This window comes from Neoarius graeffei, chromosome 13 (assembly GCF_027579695.1).
Source record: "Neoarius graeffei isolate fNeoGra1 chromosome 13, fNeoGra1.pri, whole genome shotgun sequence".
Lineage (NCBI taxonomy): Eukaryota > Metazoa > Chordata > Actinopteri > Siluriformes > Ariidae > Neoarius > Neoarius graeffei.
In genome coordinates this window covers 37,366,043-37,384,110 of record NC_083581.1, presented here as the reverse complement: position 1 = coordinate 37,384,110, position 18,068 = coordinate 37,366,043, and the positions used below count along the sequence as shown (strand labels likewise).

General features: G+C 42.5%; 1 protein-coding gene and 1 non-coding gene across 2 annotated transcripts in view; one reads left to right on the top strand and one right to left on the bottom strand.

Annotated features, from left to right (window-relative positions):
- fyco1a (FYVE and coiled-coil domain autophagy adaptor 1a) overlaps positions 1-18,068 on the top strand; it is a 103,746-nt gene that overhangs the window by 77,142 nt on the left and 8,536 nt on the right. The window contains exons 14-15 of the mRNA XM_060937664.1: positions 574-721; positions 11,461-11,559. Coding sequence (XP_060793647.1) covers positions 574-721; positions 11,461-11,559 — 247 coding nt within the window. The remainder of the gene's footprint in view (positions 1-573; positions 722-11,460; positions 11,560-18,068) is intronic.
- On the bottom strand, positions 2,917-2,988 carry trnae-cuc (transfer RNA glutamic acid (anticodon CUC)). Its single transcript has one exon. It is a non-coding gene; the product is annotated as a tRNA-Glu (tRNA).

Here is an 18,068-nt window from a genome sequence, read left to right as displayed (position 1 = left end):
CCTCGATATAGTAATTCCCTAGATAGGGAGTAGTGAACAAGTGAGTGATTTTGGACACAGGGTTCGTCTCTGTATAATGGATAGTAGCTGCCTGATTCCATGACAATGTCGACTGCTTGCAGTTTATACGTGCTTTTTTATATTTGAGATATTCTGTATCTCATCTCATTATCTCTAGCCGCTTTATCCTGTTCTACAGGGTCGCAGGCAAGCCGGAGCCTATCCCAGCTGACTACGGGCGAAAGGCGGGGTACACCCTGGACAAGTCGCCAGGTCGTCACAGGGCTGACACATAGACATAGACAACCATTCACACTCACATTCACACCTACGCTCAATTTAGAGTCACCAGTTAACCTAACCTGCATGTCTTTGGACTGTGGGGGAAACCGGAGCACCCGGAGGAAACCCACGCGGACACGGGGAGAACATGCAAACTCTGCACAGAAAGGCCCTCGCCGGCCCCGGGGCTCGAACCCGGACCTTCTTGCTGTGAGGCGACAGCGCTAACCACTACACCACCGTGCCGCAGATATTCTGTATATTTTATAAAATGTAGTGTGTGTGTTGCAGTGACTGATCCGAATGTGAAGCAGGACGATGGAGTGTTCGATATAATCACTGACGAGGAGGTAAATGGACTGTACGACAGCGACACTTTCTCACAAACTACAGCAGAGTCACAGGATGGAGAAGCCGAGAACCGGAACCCCCAAGACCCGTGAGTCTATTAACTAACACACGCACATTACAACATATATGTACAAACATCACAAAAACCCTAGATACTTGCACAAACACCACCCAAAAAAAAAAATATTCATGAACACACACTCTTCACACCACATAAAATACAGCCCTATCATCATACATAATACACACAAAACATCACAACTACACACACACAATACACGTACCAAATATACACTCCTTAACAACACACAAACACACCTTTTCGACAATATAGACACACACAGGCATGTTACACCATCCAACGTATCTGTACTGCAGTAGCCGAGGAACACAGAACAAACTACACCTTATTCCACACCACATGTAAAAATACACACGCGCGCGCACACAGAGCGTTATAAATTTTTATCCCGGCACTTTGCTTCAGTATGTGGTTCTGATTTTCCTCTGGGAAATTACACCTCATTTTAGAAACAGGAAGGAAGCTCTGTAAGGAGGGAGACGCTGTGGGCGAGACGCCACCTCCAACCTCAATCTCTTCTTCCACTCAGGTCTGAAAGCTTAACAGTAGCCTGTGCGTCTCCATGAAAACCCCTAGATAGCATTTAATGTTTTCTTTAGGGCTCTAAAGAGATGAAAATATTCAATCGCATTATGGTCCATAGTTAACTCGCGATTAATCGCACATTTTTAAAAATCTGTTCGAAATGGACCTTAAAGGGATGCTTTTCAGAGTGGGAGTGGACAGATCTGCTTGTTTTATGCAAATGCACGTGAGCAGGTCAGGAAGGATAAGGCTGGACACAGCAGAAATGATTTTTGTGGGTATTTTATTCCCCCACTGCATTAAAAAAATAAAGCAGTGTTTAATTTAATTGTATAATTCTGAGGGCTTAGCACAACTGAGTGTGAACAAAACAATAGTGTTTTCCTCTAGTTCTGTCCTTAAAGTACATATCACGGGTAAATTCAGGAGCAAGATCAATGTAATTCTCCTATTTTATATTAAACTTTGGTCAAATATCGGTCACATTCTGCATTTTGTGCAGTTTTTTTTTCCTTGCGCAATACCAGAAAACCAGTTGAAATCAAGCCATTTGAGGCGAATTGGTCCGCCTCTGAAAAAACTTGGCGTTTGGATTTCCCGGCAAACATTGATTTTCGTGACGTCACATGCGGGACGCCTCCCTCTGAATCCTACGCCAGCGCTGGTTTGTTTATGAGAAAACGACCTGGTGGTTTTCTGCAAATTACTTCAACGTTATCGCGTAATTTATTTTAAGAAGAAAGAAAGAAAGAAAGAAAGAAAGAAAGCACAACTTTATTCATCACACACTTGTGAAATTTCCTCTCTGCATTTAACCCATCTGAAGCAGTGAACACACACATGCGCACACACTTGAGCAGTGAGCACACACACATACCCAGAGCGGTGGGCAGCCATGCTAACAGCGGCCGGGGAGCAGTTGGGAGTTACCTCGCTCAAGGTCACCTCAGCCCAAAGCCGTCCCATATTAACCTAACCGCATGTCTTTGGACTGTGAGGGAAACCAGAGCACCCGGAGGAAACCCACGCAGACACGTAGTCTGGTTAACACCAGACCATATCACAAGTGAAATATGGTCTGGAATCCGCCTATTGAATTTCTCGTAGGGGAGGTGTGGTTTACGATTGTTAACGGCCGTTTATTGGACGTTGCGAATGTCTGTCATTTGGCGTATACATAGCCCATGGCCAATCATGGCAGTTGTACCCGGTGACGTAGTTAGAGTGAAAAAGAGGAGGCGAAGAAAGACTGTAACGCCAAACGCTGTTCTTTTTTTAAAACAAACTTTCGCTCTAAACTATTCAGAACAGTGTCTAAAGCTTGATCAAAAGTTTGGTTCGTATCGCTCGCCGCCATGTTAAATGTGATCCGTAAACAGTCCCAAATAAACTACAAGCTTCCGTTTGTCGAGTAGTACGCGTCACCGTCTTTCCACCCCTCCCCACTCTCTGACTGAATCCCTAACTCAGGCGAGCCTTTAGACCATAGTTTCCATGCTGTCTTTTCAGATCGGAACGATTGTGCAAAGCAGCATGGGATTTCCCAGGCTAGCAGACACGGGGAGAACATGCAAACTTCACACAGAAAGCCCCTCGCCGGCCGCTGGGTTCGAACCCAGAACCTTCGTGAGGCGACAGCGCTAACCATTACACCACCGTGCCGCCCAAAAATTACATTCCCTGACCGGGAATCGAACCCGGGCCGCGGCGGTGAGAGCGCCGAATCCTAACCACTAGACCACCAGGGATAATTAAAATGGTTAACAGATGTATCATAGGAGGGTGTAGCAACACCCATGGATTAAAGTTTTCCGTCGTGTGACGGATTTCCGTCAACTGAACTCTCCCAAGGCCAAATGTGAGGTCGGTGCTGATCCGAGGAGAATTAAAATGACGAGTGGTTGGGTAGAGATTGGGTTATAACACTGGTGTGTTGCAACACCATCAACTATCAGCAGGGTTTATTTAACTTTTTTGTTTTTGAGCCGTGCTTTGTGTCGTTCATTTCCTATGTATGATCACGTTCGCTGTCTACGGTGCGGCATTAAAAAAACATGCGCTGTCAAAATTGGCAAAATACATTCCCATGTGCTTGGCGTGCTTGTATCTGACCATTTCTGTTTTGTATTAAATTAAATCTTGCCAAAATGACTTGGTTCAAACTTGGAGATACAGAAATGGAGCATGTTAAAAAAAATAAAATAAAAAAATAAACCCCGGAAAGCCCGCTCCTCTGCTTCAGCCAGACTTGAAGACCCGACGGTGCAATGCTTGCAGACTGTCAGAAGTAATTAGACCTAAATTTATAGCTAACAAATCAGCAGACGCCCCAACAATTATTATTTTCGTTAGGCCAGTGTGTAAGGTATGTTAGAACCGTGCCTTATAGCCTACGTTATATCACAATTTAAAGAACGTTTGAGGAGTTGGAGGCTGCGAGCGCAATGATGTTCCGACATGCGCTAAACTTTATTCCCTGAAAATCATACACCAGCGTTCAATGCCCCAAACAGTCAAAATGTCTAGAAGACTACAGTTAAATAATAATCATAGCCTACTAAGTTAAATTACGTCGAAACATCTGTTTCTGGCCTATGAAATGATGGAGGAAAATGAGAACGAACGCAAAGTAGATAGCAGCCAACTTCACGCGATCTTTTAGGTAACTTAACACTCGTGTTGGCCACAATATTTCTCTTAATAAAATCTTAAATTGTTTTTGAAGTCGTATTCAACACAAAGTAAGGTCAAACCCCAATTTTAATTTAAGCGAAGATCCAAACTTTTTTCTGTATTGACGTCGAGCATAGAGGAGCATGTCATTCTGCTTTCGGTTTCGGCAGCATGGATGTGCTTTACATGAAAGAAGGCTCTGATGTGTCTGCCATCGATAAAGGTGTAAAAAAACAAGTGGAGGTGGGCTTGGCTGTACGAAATAGGTGAAAACGGAAAGCCATTTAGTTCATGGTGCAAAAAACTAAACATTCCAGGCGCTTGCATTTGTGTGGTTTGCCACAAAAAAATAATATACGGAAGCAATGGAAAGAAAGTGCAATAAATTGAAGATATTAATCCATTAATTAATTGATAATAAAGTTATCAGTTCTAAGTTAACCATTCCCAGAATTTCATCGAAATCCAGCCATAACACCCCCCCCCCCCCCCCCCCCCCCGTAAATTTTCAGTCAAATAATTTTTTTTTGCTTTAATCCATGAACACCAATCCTGATGGGATTAGTACTCGTTGTTTCCCAAAAGACCGGACAATGAGAGAGAAATGGGAGCGCTTGGTCTACACAGGCTGTGCACTGAAACCATGCAAAGCTCGCGCAGCCTGCTGGCGCTTCCGCAGGTAACATCACGAATCTGGCTCCAGACTCCCTTGGGATTTTTCCAGACGCGTTTTGTTATTTTATTTTTTTCTGCTGTAGACAGATGGCCTTGTGCAAAATTACCCTTCTGGATGAGTGTGTAAAGGGACATGGGTCATTCCACGTCAATTCAACCGGGACCCGTGCACTTAGGTCTCAAAAAATTCTGAAAAAAATCACCAGATGTACCCATGTTACCTAGGAGAAACACTGTAAATTTATTTGAATGTAAGATGTATACTTTCCATGTTACAGCCATTTTTACTGGGGGAGGGGGGTGTCAATTTTGTTCAGACTCTTTTTTTTTTTTTTTTTGTCAAAGTTCACAAGCCCACAGCTCAAGAACTAAACCATGTAGTTCAAATTTTGCTTGCTGGTAAATAAATAGGAATAGTATGTAGCAAAACTGTCATTTTGGGTCTGGATGATCCTGCATGGTCATAGCACTCCCTCAAAGATGATCAAAATTTTATTGGAGTTTTTGGCTGTGCTCTGTTTAGGCCTTCAGAAGATTATTTTTACCCAACGTACAGTGGTGCTTGGAAGTTTGTGAACCCTTTAGAATTTTCTATATTTCTGCATAAATATGACCTAAAACATCATCAGATTTTCACACAAGTCCTAAAAGTAGATAAACAGAACCCAGTTAAACAAATGAGACAAAAATATTATACTTGGTCATTTATTTACTGAGGAAAATGATCCAATATTACATATCTGTGAGTGGCAAAAGTATGTGAACCTTTGCTTTCAGTATCTGGTGTGACCCCCTTGTGCAGCAATAACTGCAACTAAACGTTTCCGGTAACTGTTGATCAGTCCTGCACACTGGCTTGGAGGAATTTTAGCCCATTCCTCCATACAGAACAGCTTCAACTCTGGGATGTTGGTGGGTTTCCTTGCATGAAATGCTCGCTTCAGGTCCTTCCACAACATTTCCATTGGACTAAGGTCAGAACTTTGACTTGGACATTTCAAAACATTAACTTTATTCTTCTTTAACCATTCTTTGGTAGAACGACTTGTGTGCTTAGGGTCGTTGTCTTGCTGCATGACCCACCTTCTCTTGAGATTCAGTTCATGGACAGATGTCCTGACATTTTCCTTTAGAATTTGCTGGTATAATTCAGAATTCATTGTTCCATCAATGATGGCAAGCTGTCCTGGCCCAGATACAGCAAAACAGGCCCAAACCATGATGCTACCACCACCATGTTTCACAGGTGGGATAAGGTTCTTATGCTGGAATGCAGTGTTTTCCTTTCTCCAAACATAACGCTTCTCATTTAAACCAAAAAGTTCTATTTTGGTCTCATCCATCCACAAAACATTTTTCCAATAGCCTTCTGGCTTGTCCACGTGATCTTTAGCAAACTGCAGATGAGCAACAATGTTCTTTTTGGAGAGCAGTGGCTTTCTCCTGGCAACACTGCCATGCACACCATTGTTGTTCAGTGTTCTCCTGATGGTGGACTCATGAACATTAACATTAACCAATGTGAGAGAGGCCTTCAGTTGCTTAGAAGTTACCCTGGGGTCCTTTGTGACCTCGCCGACTATTACATGCCTTGCTCTTGGAGTGATCTTTGTTGGTCAACCACTCCTGGGGAGGGTAACAATGGTCTTGAATTTCCTCCATTTGTACACAATCTGTCTGACTGTGGATTGGTGGAGTCCAAACTCTTTAGAGATGGTTTTGTAACCTTTTCCAGCCTAATGAGCATCAACAATGCTTTTTCTGAGGTCCTCAGAAATCTCCTTTGTTCATGCCATGATACACTTCCACAAACATGTGTTGTGAAGATCAGACTTTGAGAGATCCCTGTTCTTTAAATAAAACAGGGTGCTCACTCACACCTGATTGTCATCCCATTGATTGAAAACACCTGACTCTAATTTCACCTTCAAATTAACTGCTAATCCTAGAGGTTCACATACTTTTGCCACTCACAGATATGTAATATTGGATCATTTTCCATAATAAATAAAAGACCAAGTATAATATTTTTTCTCATTTGTTTAACTGGTTTCTCTTTATCTACTTTTAGGACTTGTGTGAAAATCTGATGATGTTTTAGGTCATATTTATGCAGAAGTATAGAAAATTCTAAAGGGTTCACAAACTTTCAAGCACCACTGTAGGCTCTTGATTTTTTTTCCCTTATTGAGATAAGTAGAAACACTCTCAAAAAAAGCAATAAACAGAAAGGAAACTCTATCGGTGTTTGAACAGAAGACCTCACAAGTCTGACAAATCATTTTGGATGTCATTTTCAGAGCACCGTAACACCTTGTGGGAATGTGCGCAGATTTTTAAAATATTTTTTTCTTTATTCTCCATGATCCCTTCTTTTTAAAAACACCAATTTGGCTTGTCTTACTAGAATCTTTCTTTTTTATTTTCCACCCTGAACATGGGCAAAATGCACCATTGAGAGCAATATGTTTTCTATAACATTAATGTAAAGAGTAAATAACCAAAGGCCAATTTTGCCCTGACATGATCACCTGAGAGCGCCTGTGCAGGGGTGGAGGGATCCTTTTCAATTTCAATGATTCAGTGATTTTAGGGGCACCTGTGGTTACTCTCAATATTGAAAATCATAACATCATGCTCAGGGTGGAAAATAAAAAAGATTCGAGTAAGACAAGCCAAATTGGTGTTTTTAAAAAGAAGGGATCATGGAGAATAAAGAAAAAAATATTTAAAAAATCTGCACACATTCCCACAAGGTGTTACGGTGCTCTGAAAATCTCATCTCATTCTCATCTCATTATCTGTAGCCGCTTTATCCTGTTCTACAGGATCGCAGGCAAGCTGGAGCCTATCCCAGCTGACTACGGGCGAAAGGCGGGGTACACCCTGGACAAGTCGCCAGGTCATCACAGGGCTGACACATAGACACAGACAACCATTCACACTCACATTCACACCTACGGTCAATTTAGAGTCACCAGTTAACCTAACCTGCATGTCTTTGGACTGTGGGGGAAACCGGAGCACCCGGAGGAAACCCACGCGGACACGGGGAGAACATGCAAACTCTGCACAGAAAGGCCCTCGCCGGCCACGGGGCTCGAACCCAGAACCTTCTTGCTGTGAGGCGACAGCGCTAACCACTACACCACCGTGCCGCCCCTGCTCTGAAAATGAGATCCAAAATGATTTGTCAGACTTGTGAGGTCTTCTGTTCAAACACTGATAGAGTTTCCTTTCTGTTTATTGCTTTTTTTGAGCATTTTTCTACTTATCTCTATAAGGGAAAAAAATCAAGAGCCTATGTTGGGTAAAAATGTGTCTTCTGAAGGCCTAAACAGAGCACAGCCAAAAACTCCAATAAAACTTTGATCATCTTTGAGGGAGTGCTATGACCATGCAGGATCATCCAGACCCAAAATGACAGTTTTGCTATGTACTATTCCTATTTATGTACCAGCATGCAAAATTTGAGCATCCTACATGGTTTAGTTCTTGAGCTGTGGGCTTGTGAACTTTGACAAAAAAAAAAAAAAAAAGAGTCTGAACAAAATTGACCCCCCCCCCAGTAAAACTGGCTGTAACATGGAAAGTATACATCTTACATTCAAATAAATTTACAGTGTTTCTCCTAGGTAACACGGGTACATCTGTTGTTGTTTTTTTTTTCAGAATTTTTTGAGACCGAAGTGCGCAGGCCCCGGTTGAATTGACGTGGAATGACCCACATATTTTCATATAAAAAAAACCCTGAAATTGGTCCAGGATATGCACTTTAACTTCCAGCCTCAATCTATACAATAAAATAAACTAAACAAATTTAGTGATGTGGACTCTGGAAAACAATAGTGGCTATCTTTAAATAAAGAAAATAAAAATATAAAACCCAAATAAATACATTTGTTAAGGCACACAGCTCATAAAGATGTTTTCCAGTAAAATGTAAAAACTCACTCATAAATATACAGAACATTCATGAGCAAATACTGCGTTTCTAAACACTTTTCCAGAACTCACCCATTTCTCAGAATAAAGCAAACTCTCTCACTCCAGTGTGCAGCCTGTACGCTCTCTCTCTCTCTCTCTCACACACACACACACACACACACACCTGGACCTTAACACGTCGTCTTTTCTCCCCTCTGAACCATCAAAAGCATATAAAATACACACATTCTATGTAAACCAGGGGTCACCAAACTACGGCCCGCGGGCCAGATCCGGCTCACCGGCCCCCCAGCCCCTCTGCCCCCCATCACTTGAACCGGCCCTATGAGGCAATCCCCAAAAGTGGTCATGGCCTATTTTTTTAAATTGCTTTTTGGCAAATAATAACATGTCTGCATCTTGTATTTTGTTGATTTTATCAATTAAAATTGATCTTTAGTTATAAAATGAACTATTCATATTTTCCGAATTTTCGTCATATGCTCGCGATCAAGCAGTGACAGGCAGCGCACGCGCAGAGAACTGTCAATGTTCAGGACAGCAAAATGGCTAGCGGTCAGCGAAAAGCTGACAGAGAGTGCAGAGTTTTTAAAGAACAGTGGACCACCGATTATTTTTTCGTTCAGTGTAAGGACCGTGCAGTTTATCTTGTATGTAAAGAAAGTGTGTCGGTTTTCAAAGAATATAATCTGCGTTGTCACTACGAAACCCGCCACAAAGAGTATGCTAGTTTGCGAGGGCAAACAAGAGAAGACAGGATTCGGAGGATGAAATGCGGACTGGCTGCACAACAGAATGTATTCCTTCGCCAAACCCAGATTAATCAGGCTGCTGTCCGAGCTAGCTATAAGGTAGCTCATCTACTAGCTGCCCATGGAAAGCCGTTTACTGATGGGGACTTTGTTAAAGTATGCATGCTTGCTGTGGCTGAGGAGGTGTGTCCCGACAAGAAGGATGCGCTCAACGCGGTGAGTCTCTCCGCACCTACTATGACCAGGCGAACCGAAGATTTGGGGGACAACGTGTATGACCAGCTGAATGAGAGCGCGTCAGAATTCGAGTTTTTTGCTTTGGCCATGGATGAGAGCAATGACGTGCAGGACACAGCACAACTGCTGTGATCTATTGATCTATTGCTCATATTATAATTTCACTGTTTTTTAAATGTATTTATTTTATAGGCCTATTTATTTGACCTTTATTAAGTGCTGCACACAATTATTATTTATATTATTAATAATATCAACAGGCCTACCTACAATTTATAATTTTCCACTCACCTTTGCCAGTGTCAATCACCTCAACTAGGCAGATGTTTCTTACCTTGACAGCTTTGATGTTATTTTTATTAGAAAATAAATAAATGGAATATCTGTGGTATTTCAAATTAAAACAGTGTGAAGACTCGATTACTACTTTTGCAAACCACTAGTAAAGATAAACAAATATGTGCCAGGAATCAAGTGTTGATATAGTAGCGGGGATCTAGTAGTGTTGATATAGTAGTGGGGATGGCCGTGCCAGGCTAGTAATCTCTACTACACAATGAGGCCTGCTGGTGGTCATATTTGTCTGGGTCATACAATTCTATGTGATATAGCTGACCCGACCCCGGCCCACATCACAGTCAGGAACGACAATGTGGCCCCCAGAGAAAAAAGTTTGGTGACCCCTGATGTAAACAGTCAGAATGCAACAATAGTAGTTGATTCTGTACATAAGTGCACTTTATCATGACTTACACCGACCAGCTCCATCGCTCACTTGCGCTACGTCACTTCCTGATTTCCCAAACTGCGTGGGAGGGGCACAGAATGTGCATGTGTTAATCACGCGTCAAAACAATTAGTGGCGTTAAAAGGAATTAGTGTTAATGCGTTATCGCGTTAACTTCCACATCGCTAGTTTTCTTACATTAATCCCAATGTGATATTGATTGTTATTCTATCCACATTCACTGGATATGAGCAATCGCACACTCTGATTGGCTACTCTACTACTAGGATATCAGCTCATATATCGTGAGTAGAGAAAAACAAAATGGCGGCGCGTGTTGCTGAACCAACCGAGGACGAAGTAAAAACTACTTGAAAATAAAACCCCAGAAAATACAAAAAAAAGCAACAAAATATGGAATAAAAGTATTTGATGGTAAGAACGAATCTTTTTTTTAATTTTATTTTTCAAAAATTATTATATTTTTCACAAATCGCGACTATCATTTCACTGGTTTGTTTACATTCCCAGCGGAAATGATTTTGTCGGACATTTTGTATAAAGTTTTTATTTATCGAATTTGCAAAAAATAACAATAAAAATGCTTTGTTTCTCAAAATCCAGTGAATGTGGAGAGAATAAAACAGTTATTCCACACAGTCTTGTTGTACATGGCTTATAGCCGACTGGACTATCAGCTCATGTACGACTCGATTTCGTGGAATAACTGTTTTCTTGATTCTGATTGGTCGGTAGATGTTTGATTGATTTTCTATGACTGCAGCACTGACAGTAGTCCAGTAATACACTCATTATATACATTTTCATTTCTGTATTACATAAAAACAGGAGCTAACTTGTTTCAGTAAACTCAAAGTAACTATAAATGGATAAAAAAAAAGTATGATGTATTATTATGTAATTATTAAAAAATGTTGCTGTGGTACATATGAAATGAAACACTTCAGGATGTAGTGTTATCAACTTTGAGAAGGCAAGAGTAACCCCTCTTCATGTCGGGCTGCATCACACAACCCTACTGCTGATTGATTATTTATCTAGAACACCCCCCCCACCCCATCCCCAAGTGTCAGATGTGTAGATCTGGTACAGTCAGTCCTATAGGAGACTGCATCTGCTTTACTTCAGGGTGTATACATGTGCATTTGAGTATAATGTGATCTGGTGTGTGTTTGTGTGTAATATAGAGGTGTTTCTGGTGATGCGGCGGTTGCTGAGGAACAGGAGGAAATGCCCCCGGCTGTACAAGATGCCGAAATCCATCTACTCAAATCAGGAGAACTTGCGTGAGTGCAATATGGTTGGGCGAGACGGCAAAAATATCATATGACAATATTTCAGTACGTTTGTATAATACATGATAATGATTAATATGCCTTCTAGCAAACTGCCCACAAAATAAAAACGAAACCTGAGAAATAATTAGTTTGATGACACTTTTATGGAATGTATACAAAAATATGAATCAGTCTATAAGGATTATAACACTTGACCAATTTAAAGGAACAGTCCACTGTATTTCCATAATGAAATATGCTCTTATCTGAATTGAGACGAGCTGCTCCGTACCTGTCCGAGCTTTGCGCGACATCCCAGTCAGTCAGACGCAGTCAGACGCGCTGTCACTCCTGTTAGCAATGTAGCTAGGCTCAGCATGGCCAATGGTATTTTTTGGGGCTGTAGTTAGATGCGACCAAACTCTTCCGCGTTTTTCCTGTTTACATAGGTTTATATGACCAGTGATATGAAACCAGTTCAGTTACACAAATTGAAACGTAGCGATTTTCTATGCTATGGAAAGTGCGCACTATAATGACAGGCGTACTAACACCTTCTGCGCGCTTCGGCAACACATTGATATCTGAGCTCCGTATCAATGCGCTGCCGAAGCGCGCAGAAGGTGTTAGTACGCCTGTCATTATAGTGCGCACTTTCCATAGCATAGAAAATCGCTACGTTTCAATTTGTGTAACTGAACTGGTTTCATGTCACTGGTCATATAAACCTATGTAAACAGGAAAAACGCAGAAGAGTTTGGTCGCATCTAACTACAGCCCCAAAAAATACCGTTGGCCATGCTGAGCCTAGCTACATTGCTAACAGGAGTGACAGCACGTCTGACTGCGTCTGACTGACTGGGAGGTCGCGCAAAGCTCAGACAGGTACGGAGCAGCTCGTCTCAATTCAGATAAGAGCATATTTCATTATGGAAATAAGGTGGACTGTTCCTTTAAAGACTGAAAATAGTTTATCAAATGAGGCCCGCACCAGAGCGGCAGCACGAATGGCCCAGCCAAGCTGCTATGGAATGCCTGGCCTCACGAGCTCTCGCATGATATTCTCCTCTCCTAGCGAAACGCCTTACACAGTAAGATAAGAGAAATGTCATCGTGCTCCCATCATGTCTCTGGACCTCCAGACCCGATGCCAAGTGGTGCACAAAAGTGCCACAGACCTGATGGGTATGGAAGTTGCCCCGCAATGACAACTGACTTGCTGAGTGATGTCATCCGTTGGCCATTTGAGTGGCTCTTCTGCATGCCATCTGGTGGTGTGCCATTGACCCTGTTGGGTTCATCTGTCACATTGCACCAAAAAGCGCCCTGCTGCCAGCGCCTTATTGGTGATATAACTACTATTTAACCCATAACTGAAACCCAGGCAGGTGCTACCACTCCGGGTCAGAACAGACCTGGGAGCAACGGTGATTCAGGGGTAACTCCACTTTCCCCAATACTCAAGTCCTCCAGGACCTGAGACTCACTACTGGTTGCAGTTTAAACTCATACCCAGGACAAATACACTACCGTTCAAAAGTTTGGGGTCACTTTGAAATGTCCTTATTTTTGAAAGAAAAGCACTGTTCTTTTCAATGACGATCACTTTAAACTAATCAGAAATCCACTCTATACATTGCTAATGTGGTAAATGACTATTCTAGCTGCAAATGTCTGGTTTTTGGTGCAATATCTCCATAGGTGTATAGAGGCCCATTTCCAGCAACTCTCACTCCAGTGTTCTAATGGTACAATGTGTTTGCTCATTGCCTCAGAAGGCTAATGGATGATTAGAAAACCCTTGTACAATCATGTTAGCACAGCTGAAAACAGTTGAGCTCTTTAGAGAAGCTATAAAACTGACCTTCCTTTGAGCAGATTGAGTTTCTGGAGCATCACATTTGTGGGGTCGATTAAATGCTCAAAATGGCCAGAAAAATGTCTTGACTATATTTTCTATTCATTTTACAACTTACGGTGGGAAATAAAAGTGTGACTTTTCATGGAAAACACAAAATTGTCTGGGTGACCCCAAACTTTTGAACGGTAGTGTATATATATCTAAAATGTAAAAAAGATAGAGCACAAATCTGTGCTAGAAAGTGTACCGTGGCATAATTGATCATGTGGTGGTCATTGCAGCTGAGTAACAATAGACAGAAATCAGGTTTCTGGCCAGCATTAGGGTTTTCGACTGATAACATCAGGCATCAGAATTCCACAGCTTTAAGAAGTTATAAGTATATTTCGCTGAAGTGACATGAAAATGTTTTAATTTACTTTAAATCCGTCTAAGATACTTTCCTGATAAGATCATGTGTCAGGAGCTGACTAATGCCGCGTCAGTTCTGTTATCCCTAAAGAACCACTAAACGTCTGTCAAGTAAGATCTAAATCTGATTGTGGTTTCAAGCCTGACAATTCAAATGATGTGATCAATAGTGTAGAAACATTGTGTTCAAGTCCAGCAGTGCAAGAAAGTAGTCGATTAATACATTCACTAGTAAACGCTGTGGGGATGTTGAAATGGAAATCAATTCTACGGTCGTTCAGTTTTTTGTTTTGTTCAGTTTTTTTACGCAGAGCCTTTATTTTTAAATAAATTTGAGTGGATAGTATCTCCATCCTTGACTCTTGTATGCTGCATAAATGGGAATAAAAAAATATATATAAGTTGGCATTCAAGCTGCCCTGCTGAGCCAGCCCGCCCTGAGTGCGTGACATCACAGCGGGAACCGGTTTTAAGGTCGAGGCCTTTTACAGCTATAGACCAAAGTCATATAAATAAAACTTTATGGTGAAAGTAAGAAACACCGTTACTGACTTGCTCAACTAAGACTGATTTGACGTCACTGATTGTGGGTTGACTCTCATTAAAACAGGATAGGTGCTATAACTTATGCAACATACATGTCCATGCATGCATTTTCACTGATGAAATGTAAAAGGCGAATTAAATAATCAGATGAACTGAGACAATCACACTCTGAAGCAAATTAAATAATCTTATACCGGTAACTTAAATACACAATACAAGTTACATGTATTAATCTAAATGCAGGTAAACAACGTGTTTTTTGTTTTTTTTTATCCAAATGAGAGTCGGAGCTCACCCGTCTATGTTCTCGCTTCTTGAAGGCCGATCTTGTAGCTGATTGTTTTTGAAACAATCTGACTTTCGGTTGTTCGTTCAGTTCTCCGTTCATTCACTTCTTCCACGTAAGGGCGAGATGGCAGCGATATCCAGTGGAGAAATCAGACGGCTGCTCCACTCGTTCTCCATTTTCTCCATACCGAGTACTCCACCATTACTGCTCGGCTCAGGCAATTACTCAAACCCGGGATGGAACGGGATGTCACCAGTTTTAGCAACAACCGCGGGGAGATCACTGCCCGAGCGATATGTCCCGTCCTGTTCCGTCCCGGGTTTTACCAACAACCCTTGGCCTCGGACTGGTGCAACTGAACTCACTTTCCTTTTAAAAAAATAAATACATGAAATAAATACTTTCCTGGGCGGCACGGTGGTGTAGTGGTTAGCGCTGTCACCTCACAGCAAGAAGGTCCGGGTTCGAGCCCAGTGGCCGGCGAGGGCCTTTCTGTGCAGACTTTGCATGTTCTCCCCGTGTCCGCGTGGGTTTCCTCCGGGTGCTCCGGTTTCCCCCACAGTCCAAAGACATGCAGGTTAGGTTAACTGGTGACTCTAAATTGACCGTAGGTGTGAATGTGAGTGTGAATGGTTGTCTGTGTCTGTGTGTCAGCCCTGTGATGACCTGGTGACTTGTCCAGGGTGTACCCCGCCTTTCGCCCGTAGTCAGCTGGGATAGGCTCCAGCTTGCCTGCGACCCTGTAGAACAGGATAAAGCGGCTACAGATAATGAGATGAGATGAAATACTTTCCTTTTCTTGTAGTTTTCTTTAATTGTTGGTACTGCACCCTCTTTCAGCACGGGCTTATAGCCAACGCTCCTCAACAGATCAGAGGTTCCGTACGAGTCTTCAGTAAAATGTGCAGAGGAGAGACCACTTTGTAGGCGCCCAATGTGCCCGTGAACTTCTCGCAAAATGCATCCTACTCTTTGCAGTTTGAACATTCTTGGGCCATGAATGCAACGTAAATCCACCTTCTGTCATGTTGCTGCACCGGCCAGCAACACATCTACGTGGCATGGCGATAAATTAGCTCAGAATGGAGGGTCGGAGTTGCAGTCAGCTCTGTGTTTTAGTATAGCGGAAATGGCGATGAGACCGATAGACTTCCTGCTGTGACGTTACGGACGTCAAGGTCATTCACTCAGACCGCTACCTATATAAATCACTTTAATCATAAAATTACTATATTAGATTTATTGTTAACGCTTAAAACTATTCCTGTGCCATTCTTGAGGTCTCAAGGCATTTATAAACGAAAGGGAGGCCATGGCTCTGCGTATCTGCTTTAAACACCTCCTCCACCCTTCCTTCAGCTATGGACCCTTTTCACGTGACGTCACGACAAACGCGGCCGCCATTTTGGACGTGTACTACCAGTAGTTTACCACAGCCAGCATTGAGGAATGGCAGCAAAGAAAGTGTTTATTTTCAGCAAGACTTCCATCATGCCACTATATTGTTGTGCACCTGGATGTAGTAACCATCAACAAACAAGGCAAGGGTTATCATTTTATCGGATCCCGACGGAGAAGATGGATAGCGGCCATTAACAGATTGGCAGCCCTCGGCATACCAACGCTTGTGTAGTGACCACTTTGTTGGAGGTAAGACGAATAAAATTAGCCAGAAAAGGCATTACATTGCTGTTAACATTCTGTGGCGGCGAGTGTGTAACCAAATAGGCTAAAATAACCCATTGTAACCTCTTTGTTCTTCTGTAGTAGCTATTGTTGACTAGCTAATGTCAACAACATCATAGCTGGTACGTTACTGTAGCAATGTTTACGTTCAGTCATTTGGATGACTGTTAAAACCTTTCAGTCTCAAGTTTTTCCTTTACTGTATTTACTAGTTTACTGTAATTATGATCCGGCAGCTATTTACACCGGATCCAGTGTAAATAGCTGCCGGAGCCAACGTCCGAGAATTAAGCAGCGCGCTCTGGCTTACTCGCCCTCAAATTAAGCAGCGCGCTCCGGCTTGCTCCCGGAGTGTTCCGGCCGAGGTTCCGGAGCGCGCTCCGGCTTGCTCCCCATCAAATTAAGCAGGGCGCGCCGGCTTGCTCTGGAGCAAGCCGGAGTGTGCTGCTTAATTTGAGGGCGAGCAAGCCAGAGCGCGCTGCTTAATTTGAGGGGGAGCAAGCCAGAGCGCGCTCCGGAACCTCGGCCGGAACACTCCTGGAGCAAGCCGGAGCGCACTCCGGAACCTCGGCCGGAGTACTCCTGGAGCAAGCCGGAGCGCGCTCTGGAACCTCGGACGTTGGCGTGTATGGCATGGCGATGGGTTTTTAACGACATAGGTATACAGATCACGTGGCCCGAAGTCAGGTAAAGACGAGGGCTTCGTGTACTTCCGTACGTCAGTGAACAATCCTGGTGGAAGCAGGTAAATCGTTCTCTAAGCCTGCTAACCTCAGTTTTTGCAAATACCTCTCCCTCTGCTCGCCCTGTAAATGCCCTACATCGCTGGATAGTGAAGGTGTTTTCTGCATCTCGCTCCTTTTTCTTTTATGTTTTTCGTTTGTCGCCTTCCTCGCATTCAAACTGATTCGAGCCGAAGTCCACTACATGTCCAAAATGGCGGTCGCGTTTACAAAGGTCACGTGACTGAAAAGGGTCTATAAGGAGGTTCCACACTCTGCTGTGCTCTCAGTTCATCAGCTGAACCACCAGTTTGTCCATTTTAACTTTAACAGCTGTGACATCCTTAAATGGTGTAACATGATACACAGAGTTTCTTACACGATTTATTGACCTTTGCCATTAACGATGTAGCTCAAAATATATACGTACAGTGTCGTTATATGAGGAAATGTATGAGGGTGAGTCAAAGAAAACCTCATTTTTTTCCCTTTTGAATTGTTTATTGTAAATAGATATATCACAAAAGTGGCATTATTTTTCTGTATCGTCTCCTTTTTGGATAACCCAAGTGTTCCAGTGCTTCATGAGTATCCAGAGTCTTTTGGATACCTTTTAAGGTTTTCATTTCGCTCACCCTCGTGATTTGAAGCTTGTGTACTGTGGAAAAGACAATTCGTTGAGAAGTCAGTTACTTTTTTTTTTAAATCGGGCAAGCCGTGCAACCCACAGTTGGACCACATGAGTCATCTGGGAAATCCGACGAAAACAAGCCATGCTTGATATTCCTACAAAACAAAAGAAAGAAGAACACTCCTCTTCTCTCAGGCAAAGCGACATATTACTCTTCGCCACACAGCTTTCATCATTTCATGTCTGAGAAGAAATACTGTCCGCTTTGAAGTCCTTTCTAACGTTTTCCTCTGCAGAATGGTTGTAAATGTTCAGTTCTCTTAGTTGATAGTAGGATGTGTATGATTTAGCTGCTTGTATTGTGTGTGTGTG